General features: G+C 49.7%; 1 protein-coding gene across 2 annotated transcripts in view; it reads left to right on the plus strand.

Moving 5' to 3' along the window:
- Positions 1-18596, plus strand: part of LOC140399047 (cholesterol 7-desaturase nvd) — a 150005-nt gene that overhangs the window by 107508 nt on the left and 23901 nt on the right. Inside the window, exon 2 of one of the 2 annotated variants that reach the window (XM_072488129.1) lies at positions 12710-12898. The exons of the other annotated variant lie outside the window; for it this stretch is intronic. Within the exon in view, the coding sequence (XP_072344230.1) occupies positions 12710-12898 (189 nt within the window). The remainder of the gene's footprint in view (positions 1-12709; positions 12899-18596) is intronic. 2 annotated transcript variants of the gene reach the window in all.

Here is an 18596-nt window from a genome sequence, read left to right on the forward strand (position 1 = left end):
CTGTCAGAGGGTCAGTGCTGAGGGAGTGCTGCACTGTCAGATGGTCAGTACTGAGGGAGTGCTGCACTGTCAGAGGGTCAGTGCTGAGGGAATGCTGCCCTGTCAGAGGGTCAGTGCTGAGGGAGCGCTGCACTGTCAGGGTCAGTACTGAGGGAATGCTGCACTGTCAGAGGGACAGTACTGAGGGAGAGCTGCACTGTCAGAGGGTCAGTACTGAGGGAGTGCTGCAGTGTCAGAGGGTCAGTACTGAGGGAGTGCTGCACTGTCAGAGGGTCAGTACTGAGGGAGTGCTGCACTGTCAAAGGGTCAGTACTGAGGGAGTGCTGCACTGTCAGAGGGTCAGTACTGAGGGAGTGCTGCAGTGTCAGAGGGTCAGTACTGAGGGAGTGCTGCACTGTCAGAGGGTCAGTGCTGAGGGAGTGCTGCACTGTCAGAGGGTCAGTGCTGAGGGAGTGCCGCACTGTCAGAGGGTCAGTACTGAGGGAGTGCTGAACTGTCACAGGGTCAGTACTGAGGGAGTGCTGCACTGTCAGAGGGTCATTACTGAGGGAGCGCTGCACTGTCAGAGGGTCAGTACTGAGGCAGTGCTGCAGTGTCAGAAGGTCAGTACTGAGGGAGTGCCGCACTGTCAGAGGGTCAGTACTGAGGGAGTGCTGCAGTGTCAGAGGGTCAGTACTGTGGGAGTGCTGCATTGTCAGAGGGTCAGTACTGCGGGGGTGCTGCACTGTCCTTGCGTCAGTACTGAGGGAGTGCTGCACTATCAGAGGGTCAGTACTGAGGGAGTGCTGCACTGTCGCAGGGTCAGTACTGAGGGAGTGCTGGAGTGTCAGAGAGTCAGTACTGAGGGAGTGCTGCACTGTCAGAGGGTCAGTACTGAGGGAGTGCTGCACTGTCAGAGGGTCAGTACTGAGGGAGTGCTGCACTGTCAGAGGGTCAGTACTGAGGGAGTGCTGCACTGTCAGAGGGTCAGTACTGAGGGAATGCTGCACTGTCAGAGGGTCAGTGCTGAGGAAGTGCTGCACTGTCAGAGGGTCATTGCTGAGGGAATGCTGCACTGTCAGTGTATCAGTGCTGAGGGAGTGCTGCACAGTCGCTGGGTCAGTACTGAGGGAGTGCTGCAGTGTCAGAGGGTCAGTACTGAGGGAGTGCTGCACTGTCAGAGGGTCAGTACTGAGGGAATGCTGCACTGTCAGAGGGTCAGTACTGAGGAAGTGCTGCACTGTCAGAGGGTCAGTACTGCGGGAGTGCTGCACCGTCAGATTGTCAGTACTGAGCGAGTGCTGCTCTGTCAGAGGGTCGGTACTGAGGAAGTGCTGCACTGGCAGAGGGTCAGCACTGAGGGAGCGCTGCACTGTCAGAGGGTCAGTACTGAGGGAGTGCTGCACTGTCAGTGGGTCAGTACTGAGGGAGTGCTGCACTGTCAGAGGGTCAGTACTGAGGGAGTGCTGCACTATCAGAGGGTCAGTACTGAGGGAGTGCTGCACAAAAGAGGACATCTGCTAATATTTACCCTTCAATCTCTATCACAAAAAACGATAGGTGTTGATCGGATGGCTTGTGGATCTTGTGTTCCATTTGGGTGGTGGATTCCCGTCATTGACAAGAGGCTACAGGGGAACAGGTGCTTCTTCATCTGCGAAACAGTTTTTAAAAGTCTCAATAGAAATGCAAGTCTTTGTTTATGTAAAAGAAATGAGTGATTAGTGAAATTTCCTGAAACAGTATAGAAGACGAGAAACCAGTTGGGTAAGAGATGGTGACTGTGTTACCGTCCTCCCTGAGAGAGTCATGTTCCAGAGAAACCAGACCACCCAAGATAAACTGGTCTTATCTTTCAATAATCGCACCATTCACCTCTCAGCATTCTACACTCAGAAACAAAATACAGAACAGGAAATCTGAAATCAGAAACTGGGAAATTCTCTGCAGATCAGGCAGCATAGACAGGGAAGGTGTGAGGAAAGTAAAATGGGAAGTTCTGTGATAGCATCGGACAGGGAGTGGGCCATTCAGCCCATCGAGCCTGCTCTGCTATTAAAGCAGGCCACGGCTTGTGCAGAATCAACACTGAGCTTCCGCAGCCAGCTGGGATAGAGTTCCTCAGATTCACCACCTTGAGGGAAGACATTCCTCCACATCTCAGACATAAATGGCCTGTCCCTCATTCTGAGATTGTGTTCCCTGGTTCTGGACTCACCAGCCAGGGGAAACTTCCTGTCCATATCTGTCCTGTGACACCATGTGGGAATTTTGTAAGATCCAGTGAGATCCCCTCTCATTCTTATAAAATCGAGAGAATAAAGGCCCCATTTCCTCAATCTCTTCTGAGAACACAATCCCGCCCTCTCAGAAATCAGTCTGGTGAACTTTGTTGCATGCATTCACCGGCCAGTATATCCTCCCTTGAATAAGACCATTACTGTCTGGTGCGGCCGGGCTAATTAAACAAGGAGAGATGGAGAACGGAGAATGATTGTTGAATGTGGGGTGGAAGACGAGGAGAAGGGGAACTCTCTCGTGGTTGGGGGAAAGGCAAGGAAGCTTTTCCTTCTATCCCGCTTCCTGGCAGAACCAATCCGATTGCTCAGTTTCTCCGTCACCATTGTATGTGTTCTGACGATGCCATCTTCCACATGAGTGCTTCTAATATGTCTCCCTTCTTCCTCGAGCTGAGGATTATCACCCAAGGGGGCTAACTGGGCCCTTTACCCTGCGGCAGTTCCTGCTCAGCTCTCACCCCTTCCCCTTCCTGCGGGCGGGGGAGTTTGCAGGTTGGTGTGAGCAGTGTGCAGCTGGTTCAATGATTTCACAATGTTGGACTGGCATCATGCCAGTCAGAAGCAATGATTCCTAATGAGAGCAGTTAAGTGGCACGTTGCTGTGTGTATTGGGCTGAGTGCCAGTTCACTCTCACTGTGAAGGTTTGTGTGTGTGTGAGTGTTACTGACTGAGGGACGAGAGTGTTCTTGACATATTTCTCCCAATTCCGAGAGGGATAAACCTTTTCACACGGGGTTATAGCCAAGTGGAATACTGCCTGAAAGGGGGTTGGCGTGGGCGGGGGCAGGCAGGGTGGGGCGGGGGCAGGGGAGTGAAAGCAGATTCAAAGACCCTTTTCAAAAGGAATTGGGAGAAATACGTCAAGAACACTTTTGCAGGGCTCTGGGCTAAATTCAGTACAATGATTGGACACCTCGTTCAAAAAGTTGGCAAAGGAACACACGATGGGCTGAATGGTTTTCAGGACAAACTCCAGGATGGACAGGTTGTGTTATGAGGAAAGGTTGGAGAGGTTAGACTTGTATCCACTGGAGCTTAGAAGAGTCAGAGGCAAATTGATTGAAACATGTGTGCGACTCTGAGGGGTTTTGATGGGGTGGATGTGGAGAGGATGTTTTCTCTTGTGGGAGAATCTAGAGCCAGGGGTCACTGTTTAAAAATAAAGGGTCGCTCATTTAAAACGGAGATGAGGAGAAGTTCTTTCTCTCAAAAGGCAGTGGAAGCAGAGATAGTTAGATCCTTGATTACTAAGTGGGTGAATCGGGGGGTGGGCAGCAATGTGGGGTTGAGGTTACAGTCAGATCAGACACAATCCCATCGACTGGCGGAGCAGGCTCGAGGGGCCGAGTGGCCTCCTTGTTCGTAAGGCCTCCCTCTGTGCTGAATCATTCTGTGGGTGTTGTATGAGATAGTATGTACAGAAAAACCCACACGGGGCTGTGAGATCAGTGACAATTGAATCTGTTTTGAGGGATTTGCCAGGACACTGGGAGAACTCCCTGCCCCTCTCTGGGTAGTCCCATGGGATCAATCTGAGCAGACTGCACCTTGGATTGCTGAATGAAGGCAGCTTGACCAATCGCTGTATTTCACCCCGCCAGTTATGGCTGTGTGGACAGGTCGAGATTTGCCAAGGGGATGACTCTATCCACACTTCTGCCCAATTCTTTGTGTATTTGTGACAATCACAAGTCTGTCATGCAGTCCCATGCCCACTTGCAGCCTCAATACTGCCCCACACCTCTGGTGCCTCTACCCATCCCCCCCTCCTCGACCCCACCCAATAACTTGCCATAGAGGTGTACAGCACAAAAAAGGCCTTTCAGCCCATCGGGCTTGTGCCGGTCAAACACAACCACATAACTATTCTAATCCCATTTTCCAACACTTGGCCCATAGCCTTGTAAGCCCTGGGATCGCAAGTGCACATCTAAATAATTCTTAAATGTTATGAGGGTCTCTGCCTCCACTACCCTTTCAGGCAGCGAGTTCCAAACTCCCTTCACCCTCTGGGTAAAAAGGTTTCCCCTCCATATCTCCTGCCCCTAACCTTGAATCTATTCCCCCTGGTCATTGATCTCTCCATCTGGGCAAATGTTTCTTCCTGTCTGCTCTATCTATGCCCCTCATAATTTTATACATCTCAATCATGCCCCCCTCAGTCTCCTTTGCCCCTCCCGCAACAGCCTCCCCGAACAGGCACCGGAATGTGGTGACTAGGGGCTTTTCACAGTAACTTCATTGAAGCCTACTCGTGACAATAAGCGATTTTCATTCATTTTTATCCAATCTCTCGTCATAGCTAAAACTCTCCAACCCAGACAACATCCTGGTAAATCCCCTCTGCACCCTTTCCAGTGCAATGGCATATATTTTGGCTATGGCCTAACCAACATTTTATACAGTTCCAGCATAACCTCCCTGCTCTATGACTCGGCTAATTAAGGCAAGTAAACCATGTGCCTTCTCAACCACTGTATCCACCTTCTCTGCTACCTTAAGGGACCGGTGTACATGCGCACCAAGGTCCCTCTGATTCTCGGTGCTTCCAAGGGTCCTGTCACTTATTATGTATCCCCTTGCCTTGTTTGTCCTGCTCAAGTGCATCACCTCACACTTATCCGGATTGAATTCCATTTGCCACTGACCAGCCCATCTGTATCCCCCTCACTATTTATCACCCACCAATTTTCGTATCATCTGGAAACTTACTGATCAATCCTCTTACATTCATATCTAAATCATTTACATAAACCACAAAAGCAAGGGCCCCGACACTGATCCCTGCGGGACCCACAGGCGTCCAGTCAGAAAAGCACCCCTCGACCATCACCCTCAGCTTCCTGCCACTCAGCCAATTTTGGATCCAATTTGCCAAATTTCCTTGGATCCCATGGGCTCTTAGCTCCGTTATCAGTCTTTCATGTGGAACCTTATCAAAAGCCTTGCTGAAGTAGACCACATCAAATGCATTTCCCTCATCTACATACCTGGTCACCTCTTCGAAAAATTCAATCAAGTTTGTCAGACATGACCTCCCTGAACAGAACCATGCTGACTGTTCTTGATTAATTATAATTTTTTTTTGAGAATCTTTATTGTCACAAGTAGGCTTACAACACTGCAATTAAGTTACTGTGAAAAGCCCCTAGTCGCCACATTCCGGCGCCTGTTCGGGTACACAGAGGGAGAATTCAGAATGTCCAATTCATCTCACAGCACGTCTTTCGAGACTTGTGGGAGGAAACCGGAGCACCCGGAGGAAACCCACCCAGACACAGGGAGAACGTGCAGACTCCGCACAAACAGTGACCCAAGACAGGAATGGAGCTGTGAACCAACAGTGCTAACCACTGTGCTACCGTAATCCCTGCCTCTCCAAATGCAGATTAATTCTGTCTCAGAATTGCTTCCAATAGTTTCCCCACCACTGAGGTTAGACTGACTGGCCTGTAGTTTCCTGGTTTATCCCTTCCTCCCTTCTTGAATAATGGGACCACATTGGCTAACCTCCAGTCCTCCGGCACCTCTCCTGTGGCCAGAGAGGAATAGAAAATTATTGCCAGCGTCCCTGCTATTTCCTCCCTTGCCTCATTCAACAGCCTGGGATACATTTCATCTGGTGCTGGATATTTGTCTATCTTTAAACCTGTCAGACCACTCAGAACCGCCTCTCTGTCTATGTTAATTTTATCACAGTCCTTCTCTCTGATCTCTATACCCACACTGAGCCTCTCACGAATGAACACCGGCACAAAGTGTTCATTTAGAACCCTGCCTACATCCTCTGGCTCCACATACAAATTACCATTGTGATCCTTAATGGGCCCTACTTTTCCCCTCATTTCCTTTTGCCATTAATGTACTTGTAAAACAACTTAGGATTTTCCTTTACTTTACCTGCCAGTATCCTTTCATATCCCCTTTTTGCTCTCCAAATTTCCTTTTTAAGTTCTCTCTTTAACATTCTCAGCACATCTAGGGCTTCTGCTGTTTTGAGCCTCGATATCTGCCATAAGCCTCCCTTTTACTCTTTATCCAATGCTGTATATCCCTCGATGTCCAGGGTTCGCTGGATTTGTTGGTCCCACTCTTTTTCTTGATTGGAACATGTTGGTCCTGAACTCTCCCTATTTCCTTCTTGAAACTGTTCTGTCACAAATTTGCCTCCCAAGTACTTGCTCCCAGTCCACTCTGGCCAAATCATATCTGATCTTATTAAAATCGGCCTTCACCCAGTTTAGAACTTTGATCTCAGGCCCATCCATGTCCTTTTCCATAACAATCTTGTATCGAATGAAGTTATGATCACTGTCAGCAAAATGCTCCCCCAACGATACTTCAGCAACTTGCCCAGCTTCATTACCGAAAATGAAGTCCAGGACTGCCCCCTCTCTTGTAGGATCTTCTATGTACTGACTTAAAACGTTCTCCTGGATGCATTTTAAGAATTCCCTTCCCTCTAAACCTTTCACACTATGACTACCCCAGCTAATGTTGGGGAAGTTTAAATCCCCATTATCACTACCCTATTAATTTTCCACTTCTCTGAAATCTGTCCACATATCTACCCTTCTATTTCTCTCAGACTTTTAGGAGGCCTGTAGAACGCCCCCAGCAATGTGGTTGCTCCTTTTTGGTTATTAAGTTCTACCCATATGGCCCTAGTGAAGAGCCTTCCAAGCTGTTGTCCCTCTTTACTGCTGTAATTGATCCCCTGGTGAAAATTGTGACAACCCCTCCTCTTTTATTCCCTTCCCTGTCTCGCCTGAAGATCCTGGGATATCCCATTGCAGATTTGCTCTTCTGCCTGTCTCTGAGCCTCAATATCAGGATGTTGTTGGATGCTGGGATTCAGACTGTGGCACTGATTAAAACTTGACAAGGAGTCCTAATCGAAGATAAATTCCTTGACTGCCGGCACTTTACAGCCTGCTCCTTCACTCCTGTGCCAGCGCTCCCTCTGGTGGCGGATGCCCAATCCTGCTTTGCAAAACTCCAGCCATGTAATGGGGCCACACACCGGGTAGATGGGGCAGCCAAGTGATTCAGATTGGGAACTAAATAGTACAGGGTGCCTAACTTTTCGAAGAGTTATTCACAATTGGAGAACAGTTGTTTGGTGTAGCACAGAACTTGAGTATTGCTGGTAAAAGAGGTATGCTGTTGAAGGGGCAAAAAGCACTTGATAATCTCTCTAACAGTAGTTGTAAGGTAGGGTAGAATATAAATCAGGTGCATCCTATGAGTGGAATATAAGCAATCATAGGGGTTTAAATCTTTGTTTTGAGTTGCCAAACAAAATCTGCAGTGATGATGGGACATTTGAGCTCATGGAATATATGTGATAGTTTTCTGGGTCAATATATCGAGGAACTAACCGGGGACAGGGCTATTCTGGATCTACTATTTTGCCATGTGAAACAGATCCTCTTGTACTGGAGGAAGAACGGTCATAATGTGATAGATTATACATTAAGTTTAAAAATCATTTAGTTACCTTGGAAGCTAGGATCTTAAAGCTAAACAAAGTAAATGCGATGGATATGAGGGGCGTGTTGACCAAGCTAATTTGGGAGACATCACTCAAATGTTATTATGATGATGGACTGGCAATGGCTAGCATTTTAACAATCAGCATATAAATTGCAACAAACGCACATTACTAAGGCATAAAAAGCCCCCAGAAAACATGGTCAAACTGTGGCTAACGAGGAGTGAAAGATAGTATTAGATTAAAAGAGGAGACTTATAAAGTTGCCACAAAGAGATGTATCCCCGAGCATTGGGACAATTGTGGAATTCAGTCGAGCTTGACAAAGAAATCAATGAGGCAAGCAAAAGTTGGATCTGAGCGTTAGCTAATAAGAGACATTAAAAACAGAGAAGTATGTAATTAGGATGTGATTAGTGGAAGTAATTATGGGCCCCTTAGAGGCTGAGACGGTGCTTAGCACTGCTGCCTCACAGCGCCAGAGACCCGGGTTCAATTCCAGCCTTGGCTGACTGTCCTGTGCACTTTCTTCCCTTATCTGCGTGGGTTTCCTCCGGGTGCTCCGGTTTCCTCCCACAGTCCAAAGATGTGCAGGTTGGGTCGATTAGCCATGAGAAAATTGACCCGTAGGCTTGGTGGGTTACGGGGATAGGGTGGGGGGGTGGACCTAGGTAGAGTGCTCTTTCAGAGGGTTGGTGCAGACTCGATGGGCCAAATGACCTCCTTCTGCACTGCCACGACTCTAGAGTTCGATGGTAAAATTCTAAAGTGCAATACAGAAATGGAACAAACATTAAGCAAATAATTTGGCTTCAGTCTTCCCTTTCGGTGTGGGGAACCGTGGCATTTCCCTGTTTTGTGATCACAACCCCATCAAGTCTTCCCACTCCCAGTATATTTTTGACTCTGTGTAACAGGCTGGCAAGGTTCGGGTCTGCCACCTCCATGGGCAGGCCTGAGGCAGAGACTGAGGCATGGGATGGAGTCGGGGGCTGTTTAGAAGGCCCACCTTGGTTTGCTGGGACAATGTCCCCATCCTGTATGTGGTTCTCAGGCCCCCTCAACTCTCACTCTCCGTACTGCCCCAATCCCGTGCCACCTCCATGTTCCTTCTGATGCACTATCAATTACTACGAGACGAGAGTAGAGAATAATCGAGGCTTTATTAAGCCGAGATGTGTGGCCTCCTGCAGCTGCTACCAGAATGGGAGTAGCTCGGTGTGCACACCCATTTATACACCGCTTACTGGGCGGAGCCAGCAGGCAGGGATTTACCCCCGTACCTCTAGTACAGGAGCCTTACCGTACTACATCTAATATACAGTTACTACATCTAATATACAGTTTGTGGTGTCTACCACATTCACCCCCTGTCAAAAAAGAGTCCAGTGGGGGTGGTGGAAAAATTTACAGTTCAGGCAAAATTTACAATTTCAGTCAAAATCTACAGGTTCAGTCGGTCGGTGCCTTGATCCTCCGCTGTGATTGCGCCAACTTGGTCACCTGTGACTCAGAGAGCGTGTTGTCCTCGTCTTCATCGCCCCCGAGTGGAACCAGAGGGAGGACGGATCGTCCTGGGGCAGGGGCTGTGGTGAGGTGCGCTGGGGGGAGGGTGGGTGGCGTTGGGGCAATCAGAGGGGGTGATGTCGGGTGGTGGGCCGTGGGTGGGGATCCAGCTGGTGCCATGTCCTGGAGGGAGACTGTGTCCTGGTGCCCGCTGGGGTGTGCCTCGTAGGCGTACTGCGGATTCATGTGCAGTAGTTGGACTCTTTCGACCAACGGGTCCGCACGTGTTTGCGGAGGAGGACAGGTCCAGCAGCTGCTAGCCATGTCGGGAGCGAAACCCCGGAGGTGGACTTCCTGGAGAAGGCAGGGAGACGTTCATGGGGGGTTTCATTAGTCGCAGTGCAGAGTAGCGGTCGGATGGAGTGGAGCATGTTGGGGAGGACATCCTGCCAGCGGGAGGCCAGGAGATTTTTAGACCGTAGGGCCAGCAGGACGGCCTTCCAGACCGTCCCATTCTCCCTCTCCACCTGCCCATTTCCCCGGGGGTTGTAGCTGGTCGTCCTGCTTGAGGAAATGCCCTTGCTGAGTAGGAACTGACACAGCTCATCGCTCATAAAGGAGGATCCCCGGTCGCTGTGGACGTAAGCAGGGAAACCGAACAGGGCGAAGATGCTGTTGAGTGCTTTAATGACCGTGGCAGAAGTCATATCGGGGCATGGGATGGCGAAGGGAAATCGGGAGTACTCATCGACCACGTTCAGGAAGTACGTGTTTCGGTCAGTGGAGGGGGGCCCTTTGAAGTCCACGCTGAGGCGTTCAAAGGGGCGGGAGGCCTTCACCAGGAGCGCTCGGTCTGGCTGGTAGAAGTGTGGTTTGCACTCCGCGCAGACCTGGCAGATACAGTCTGTATGTTTAGTTTTGTTTTCAGAGTTGGGGCTGCACCAGCCAAACAAGGTGTAATTTTGATCTCCTTGCATGTGAAGAATATCTTCAGATCACTTGCTACTTTAAAAGTGATAACTGCTCTCAGTAGAGAATTTAAATCTGCTGTCTTTGTTAAAGAGGGTATTTGTCTTATGGATGTTGCGAGGAAAGATTAAGGGTTACTTATAGAGTACTGCATTCTTTTGGGGGAGTATTTGAGTTGATACTTGCCAAGATGTTTATTGTGTGTTTATGTTAACTGGATTCATAGAATAAACATTTTTTGTTTTAAAGGTACTTTAGATCTCTGTTGCATCACACCTGTAAAGTGGGCCCTTGTGCTCCCCATAACCAAAATCTATTAAATGTTGTGGGTCAGGTGAACTCCATGATACACTTTGGGGTTTTCTAAACCCTGGCCCATAATACAGTGTAGAGGGAGATTTACTCTATCCAATCCCGTGCTGTACCTGTTCTGTGAGTGTTTGATGGGGGTGTTTAATTTATACAGCATTATTTCTTTATTAGTACTGATTTCTTTACGTTCCTCATCCTTGCTAGACCCTCTTATTTCCAGGATGTTTTTTGTGTCGTTATCTTGTAAAGACAGATACAAACCTTTTCTCCTCCCCCACCAGCGCAGAATCGAGTCAGGAATGGGTAAAATGTGGCTCATTGAACTGGAATGTCAAAAACGAAAGTAAAAACAGACAGACAGCCCAGCTCCACCCACACTCTGACATAACTGCAGCTATTTGATAAACACCCATTTCTTAAAGGTACATCCACCACAGCTATTTGATAAACACCCATTTCTGAAAGGTACTCTCACATGACAACTGTCCCATTAAACACTCCCAAACAGGTACAGTGCGGGGTTAGATACAGAGTAAAGCTCCATCTACAATGTCCCCATCAAACACTCCCAAACAGGTACAGCATGGGGTTAGATACAGAGTAAAGCTCCCTCTACACAGACCCATCAAACACTCCCAGGACAGGTACAGCACAGGGTTAGATACAGAGTAAAGCTCCATCTACACTGTCCCCATCAAACACTCCCAGGACAGGTACAGCACGGTGTTAGATACATAGTAAAGCTCCCTCTACACTGTCCTCATCAAACACTCCCAGGACAGGTACAGCATGGGGTTAGATACATAGTAAAGCTCCCTCTACACTGTCCTCATCAAACACTCCCAGGACAGGTACAGCACGGCATTAGATACAGAGTAAAGCTCCCTCCACATTGTCCTCATCAAACACTCCCAGGACAGGTACAGCACGGCATTAGATACAGAGTAAAGCTCCCTCCACATTGTCCCCATCAAATACTCCCAGGACAGGTACAGCACGGGGTTAGATACAGAGTAAAGCTCCCTCTACACTGTCCCCACCAAACACTCCCAGGACAGGTACAGCACGGGGTTAGATACAGAGTAAAGCTCCCTCTACACTGACCCCATCAAACACTCCCAGGACAGGTACAGCACGGGGTTAGATACAGAGTAAAGCTCCCTCTACACTGTCCCCATCAAACACTCCCAGGACAGGTACAGCACGGGGTTAGATACAGAGTGAAGCTCCCTCTACACTGCCCCCATCAAACACTCCCAGAACAGGTACAGCCCGGGGTTAGATACAGAGTAAAGCTCCCTCTACACTGTCCCCATCAAACACTCCCAGGACAGGTACAGCACGGGGTTAGATACAGAGTGAAGCTCCCTCTACACTGCCCCCATCAAACACTCCCAGGACAGGTACAGCACGGGGTTAGATACAGAGTAAAGCTCCCTCTACACTGTCCCCATCAAACACTCCCAGGACAGGTACAGCACGGGGTTAGATACAGAGTAAAGCTCCCTCTACACTGTCCCCATCAAACACTCCCAGGACAGGTACAGCACGGGGTTAGATACAGAGTGAAGCTCCCTCTACACTGTCCCCATCAAACACTCCCAGGACAGGTACAGCACGGGGTTAGATACAGAGTAAAGCTCCCTCTACACTGTCCCCATCAAATACTCCCAGGACAGGTACAGCACGGGGTTAGACACAGAGTAAAGCTCCCTCTACACTGTCCCCATCAAACACTCCCAGGAAAGGTACAGCACGGGTTAGATGAAAAGCTATAACTTTCAGTACCAATTGGACCCAATTTAATTTCGACAGCATTATTTCATAGACATCACTAGATTAAATAGAGGTATTGGTTGGTATTGTGACAAGTGGATCTCACTGTGACCATGTGCTCTTTTACTGCTTTACGGATGCTGTGCTTATGATGAGGGTGGGATGGTACCCCCGCTCTGGGGGCAGGGTGGGAGCGGGAGGGAGCAGAAACAATGGAAATGAAGGAAACCTTGGGAAAAGTCTTTGCCTTCCTGGGCCTCTGACTCCTCTCTGGAGTTTGGCGGTTGTGTTTGACTCTCCCTGGGCTTGAGCCTCTGCTTGTACGGCTTGTGTTTAGCTGGTTGTGTTGATGTCTCTCTGTCTGTTTCATAGGGGAGCAAGTTGCAGTGTATCGTGGCCAGGATGGGCAGGCCTATATCGTTGATGCCTACTGCCCTCACCTGGGTGCTAACCTGGCTGTAGGGGGCCAAGTGATGGGCAACTGCATCGAATGCCCCTTCCATGGCTGGCAGTTCCGTGGTGAGGACGGCAAATGCGTCAAGATTCCGTATGCAGAGAAAGGTAGGGGCTGCGGTGATTCAGACCAGGGTGTGCCTGTGATCAGGGTGGGGCAGCAGCAGGGGGTGGTGAGGACAAGCTGGTGAACAGTGTGGAAGGCAGTTTGAGACGGACTCGAATTCAGTGACAGCCCCATTCCTCCGATTCTCGAATGTTTCTGTGTCCCAGAATGGGGGCGGGGGGGGTCGGTATCTGGAAGCAGGAAATTGGGGAGAGGGGGGAAACTGCAAGATGTCAAGATGGGATATGAACTTTGGATTTTATTTGATATTAGAAAGTTTGAAGGGATCGTTATGTAGTGAACCTCAGTATGGGACAGTATTTGGGGAGAGGTCTGTATGTAATGGAGGTCAAAATGGGATAGTATTTGGGAGGGATTTCTATGTAACAGAGCTCAGGATGGGACAGTATTTGGGGAGGGTGTGTCTGTAATGGAGCTCTGGATGGGGCAGTAATTGGGGAGGGGCCTCTAAGTTTTGGAGTACTGGACGGGGCAGTATTTGGGGAGGGGTGTGTCTGTAATGGAGCTCTGGATGGGGCAGTATTTGGGGAGGGGTGTGTCTGTAATGGAGCTCTGGATGGGGCAGTATTTGGGGAGGGGTGTGTCTGTAATGGAGCTCTGGATGGACAGTATTTTGGGAGGGGTGTGTCTGTAATGGAACTCTGGATGGACAGTATTTGGGGAGGGGTGTGTCTGTAATGGAGCTCTGGATGGACAGTATTTTGGGGAGGGGTGTGTCTGTAATGGAGCTCTGGATGGACAGTATTTTGGGAGGGGTGTGTATGTAATCGAGCTCTGGATGGACAGTATTTTGAGGAGGGGTGTGTCTGTAATGGACCTCTGGATGGGGCAGTATTTGGGGAGGGGTCTGTATGTGGTGGAGCTCTCGATTGGACAGTAATTGGGGAGGTGCCTATATGTTTTGGAGTTCTGGACGGGGCAGTATTTTACGGAAGCGTGTCTAACAAATGGAGATTTGGATTGGAGAGTATTTGGGGAGGGGTCTGTATGTGGTGGAGCTCTGGATGGACAGTGTGTTGGGGAGGTGTATGTCTGTAATGGAGCTCTGGATGGACAGTATTTTGGGGAGGGGTATGTCTGTAACAGAGCTCTGGATGGACAGTATTTGGGGAGGGGTGTGTCTGTAATGGAGCTCTGGATGGGGCAGTATTTGGGGAGGGGTGTGTCTGTAATGGAGCTCTGGATGGACAGTATTTGGGGAGGGGTGTGTCTGTAACAGAGCTCTGGATGGACAGTATTTAGGGAGGGGTGGGTCTGTAATGGAGCTCTGGATGGGGCAGTATTTGGGGAGGGGTGTGTCAGTAATGGAGCTCTGGATGGACAGTATTTGGGGAGGGGTGTGTCTGTAATGGAGCTCTGGATGGACAGTATTTTGGGGAGGGTTGTGTCTGTAATGGAGCTCTGAATGGGGCAGTATTTGGGGAGGGGTGTGTATGTAATGGACCTCTGGATGTGGCAGTATTTTGGGGAGGGGTGTGTCTGTAACGGAGCTCTGGATGGACAGTATTTGGGGAGGGGTGTGTCTGTAATGGAGCTCTGGATGGACAGTATTTGGGGAGGGGTGTGTCTGTAATGGAGCTCTGGATGGACAGTATTTTGGGGAGGGGTGTGTCTGTAATGGAGCTTGTCATGATATTCAAACACACACATCATGATAGACACACCAACAGACAAATCAGAACACACAACACCACAACCAATGACAGAAAGATATAAAAGCACAGACACGACCCCCGGTGGTCAGTATTAGCTGCAGAGGAGAACCAGGACACATCTATTGCCAAACACACTCAGGGAGACAGCACGTGCAGAGTATCCAGAACAAACTGTATTATAAGAGTTATAATAAAATAGAGTTGTACCACATACAACTGTGTTGGCTCATCTGTGCACCAGAGCACCCAACACCACATGGTACAGGAGTGGATCGATACCTGCCGGCATACCTCAGTGTACACAGACAACCAGCAGTGCCCAGGCATGATGTACGAGCTCCCGGTTCCGCAGGCGCTCCAGTGCCACGGCGACCTCCGCGAAAACTGGCGGCGATTCCGGCAAATGTTCGAATTGTTCCTGGTGGCAGCTGAACTCAAAGACCTGGATGATAGCGAAAAAATTGAATTTCTCCTCACCATCGCCGGTGCAAGGGCAAGAGAAATATTCAGAAGGTTCAGGTTCTTCAGGAGGCAGCAAAGGTACGATTACCAGGCAGTCCTGGGCAAATTCTCCAAGTACTGTGAAGAAAACGCAATCCAATCGGCACATAAAGGTAAGAAAAGCTGCAGTACTCACCTCGTGGCTGGGATCCCGGAGCCCGAATTCCCAGAGGCCGAAATCCCGGGCCTGAGAGAAGGCTGGGTCGAGGTCGGCGGCCATCTTGCTAAAGGTATAACGCTAGCACAGTTGCGCGAGAAGTGCGCAGAACCGGAAGTTTCGTTTGCGCATGCGCGAGATGCTGCGCATGCGCAGTCAAGAAAACGGCCATCGGTAAAGGAACAGCGATCTGAGCATGCGCAGTCGCTTCCTACGTGCTACATACCGAGCGTCAGGATGTCAGAGGCCCCAGACTGCACCAATTTAAAAGGGAAATGTCCCAAATCCAATTTAAAAGGGAAACGTCCCAAATCAAAAAAACAAAAATCTGTTAAAGCTGTAAAACAACCTTCCCTCACCTGGAATGACAGCACAGTGCCGCAAATTGACCCAGGAGATGAATTTGACCTCCGAAGAACCCTCCGACAAGCAGTTACCTACGCACAAGCCGATGATTCCGACCTTGAATACTTCGATGACGATCTTTACAGTGTTTCCGGACCTCGCGAGCCCAATGATAGCTCCGTGGTCCTATATGACTATGACTCGGACGAACCTTTCGTGTTGCACATTGGCGGCCCCCACATTGAATCCGACGCAGATGCGGATTCATTTTTCGGATTTGAGGATCTTCAAGCCAGCAGATATGACGTTCCAACTTATCAGTAACGGATGATGCTGCAGCCTGACATTAACAGACAGGGAGCGGTGCAAGCACACGGAGAGTGCCCTGCTGCCACACAGAGCGTGGTCCACGTCCCGCTCAACGTTCCCGACTCTATGAAAGAAGACATGCAAGACTCCAGAGTGCAGTCCTCGCATGAACCAGAAGTGACTCCAGTGTCACAAGCTTCCACAGCAAGCTCGTGGACAGACTCCACAATTGCAGAAATGCAAGACTCCAGAGCGCAGTCCTTGCACGAACAAGAAGTGACTCCAGTGTCACAAGCCTCCACAGAGAGCTTGTGGACAGCCTCCACGATAGAAGCAACGCAAGACTCCAGAGCGCAGTCCTTGCACGAACAAGAAGTGACTCCAGTGTCACAAGCCTCCACAGAGAGCTCGTGGACGGACTCCACGATGGAAGGAACGCAAGACTCCAGAGCGCAGTCCTTGCAGAAACAAGACCATGAGGGTCTAGCAACCTCTCCTGACCAACCAGCGGCAGACGATGCAAGTCTGCCATGCTCACGTGAACAGCAAGAAGGCTATAACAGCCTACCATGCTCCACTACACAGCAGCATGAACATGACGGTCTCTCATGCTACAATGAAGGGCACAGCGCTGAAGACTGTTCAAGCCCAACTGAAGACAAGCCAAAGGAATCGCCTCGTCCAAGCCCGAAGAAAAAAGGTTTATGCGCTGACCTTCAGGATCATTATAGCCGAACAGAGATTAATAATGCTGCACGGCCACAGAAGGATGCTGAGGATTTGCTAACGAAATTAATTGAATGTTTAACTTGCAAGGAGCAGACAGAGAATTGCCAGTGTTTTAGTACGGATCGAAAAAATGGACAAGACATTGATCCTCAGGTAATGGAAATAACACAACCTGAATCATATCTACAGCAGGGACAAATGTCTCCCTTCAACACAACACCGCAAAATCCCAACTTCGGAGACCAGCAGTTAGTCAGTAATGACTCTTCAAACCTTGAGGGGAACATTAATTGCATTGAACCTATACACGCTCCACTGATTATTGAGCAGAACATTGGAGCAAGAATCCTGAGGACACCGACATCGAGTAGCCAGATAACGAATTTAAAACCCACAGCAGTGTCAAGTGAACCAAGTGTGCTTTCCACTAATGGTGAAGATGCAGATAAGGTCGACCCGATTATCCATTGTACCACACTAACCCCAGTGATTAAGCAGTTATGTATGGGGAGTATAAGGTGGGCAATTGAGAACAGTAAAAGAGAGACTGTGACCATGCCAGTCCCAGCAAAATCAGACCCAGAGACCATGAAGGCATGTACATTAGACAAAGATACACATGAGGCACCTGAGAAGAAAAGTGAAACGGAATGTTCTTTGGGAAATAGTACAATGTCGATAGAAACATTGGATCCTATATTCGAGACCATACCTATGGGAGAATTTGGGGGTAATAAACAAGGTTCTGCAATGTCTGGGGGAAGATTTAAAATTCCAAAGAAGAAAAGCCCAAATGAAGGACAACGGCAAGACAATGACAGTCCACCGACATGGTGTGCACCACCAGATGAAAACTCTGACAATTTACCCAACCCTAGTGAACAGCAAGCTGCTAATGAGGATCTATCCACGGGATGTGAGACGAGTGACGACAGCATCCCACTTCCCATGCAAAAGGTGCAAGGTGACAGACCTCGCCTAGTGCGTACCGAGGCACTCGACGATCACGGTGGGACCACTGACGACTGCGGTGGCAGCGCACCGCTTCCACCCTCGATGGCTCGACCCTCTCCACTGGTTGGTGCATTCCTGCATGTTCCGACTCCAGAAGTGCAGCTTCAGGGAATCTCGGCTGCCTCCAGTGAACCTGTTGGGACTCCGGACGGGGGGCATCGACGGAAGGCAGACCGGACTCCAGATGGGGAGCAGCCAAGCGCCGACTCTGATTCGCGCACGCCAGACCTTGCTCCGGACGGGCGGTGTCGCGGCCTCGGTGATGGCACGCTCAGGGTGACGGCGGATGCCACGGCGACAGGGAATGGATCGCGTGGCAGTCCCACTGGGTCGGCAGTGGCAACCAGCACCGGCGGTCCAAGATGGACACACCAATTCGCGCCATCGCCAGACGTTGATGCGAGCAACAATTCTCTCTCCAAGGCGACATGCTTCGACGTTTCTCTGCGGAGTCGCCCTTCCGGCACAGCAGGTGGCCGGAACCAGCGTACACGGTCTCGGCCAACTTCCACATCTGGCACAGTCATCGCCTTGCATGATATTAGTGATGGTGCTACTTCGATGGCAACGACCCATCGGCTACAAGATGCCGTCCACCACAAACATAAAAAGAAAAAGACTCCACCTTGTTCCTGGCATGCAGGGCGGATGGATTGGTGCGTAGGCGCAATCAGCGAGCTTTGCGCCGCCTTCCACGCTCGCAACTGAACCGTACGCACACGCCGGATCCTCCACTGGTTCCCAAGGATGACTTCGTGGAGATGCCACGGATCATGCCCCTTCCATCGCCACCAGAACCAAATCTCCACAGCTGAACCGGCTTGAGGACCAGCCCATTCTTGAGGCGGTCACCCATTAGACTGGACTTATAACGCTGTTCATACGTTCAAAAAGTCAAACACTTCTGTATTATAACCTGTTGTTGTTTATTGTTCCAGATATCGTCTGACCAGACCAATGTTCAAGTTT

Source organism: Scyliorhinus torazame, chromosome 22 (assembly GCF_047496885.1).
Source record: "Scyliorhinus torazame isolate Kashiwa2021f chromosome 22, sScyTor2.1, whole genome shotgun sequence".
NCBI lineage: Eukaryota > Metazoa > Chordata > Chondrichthyes > Carcharhiniformes > Scyliorhinidae > Scyliorhinus > Scyliorhinus torazame.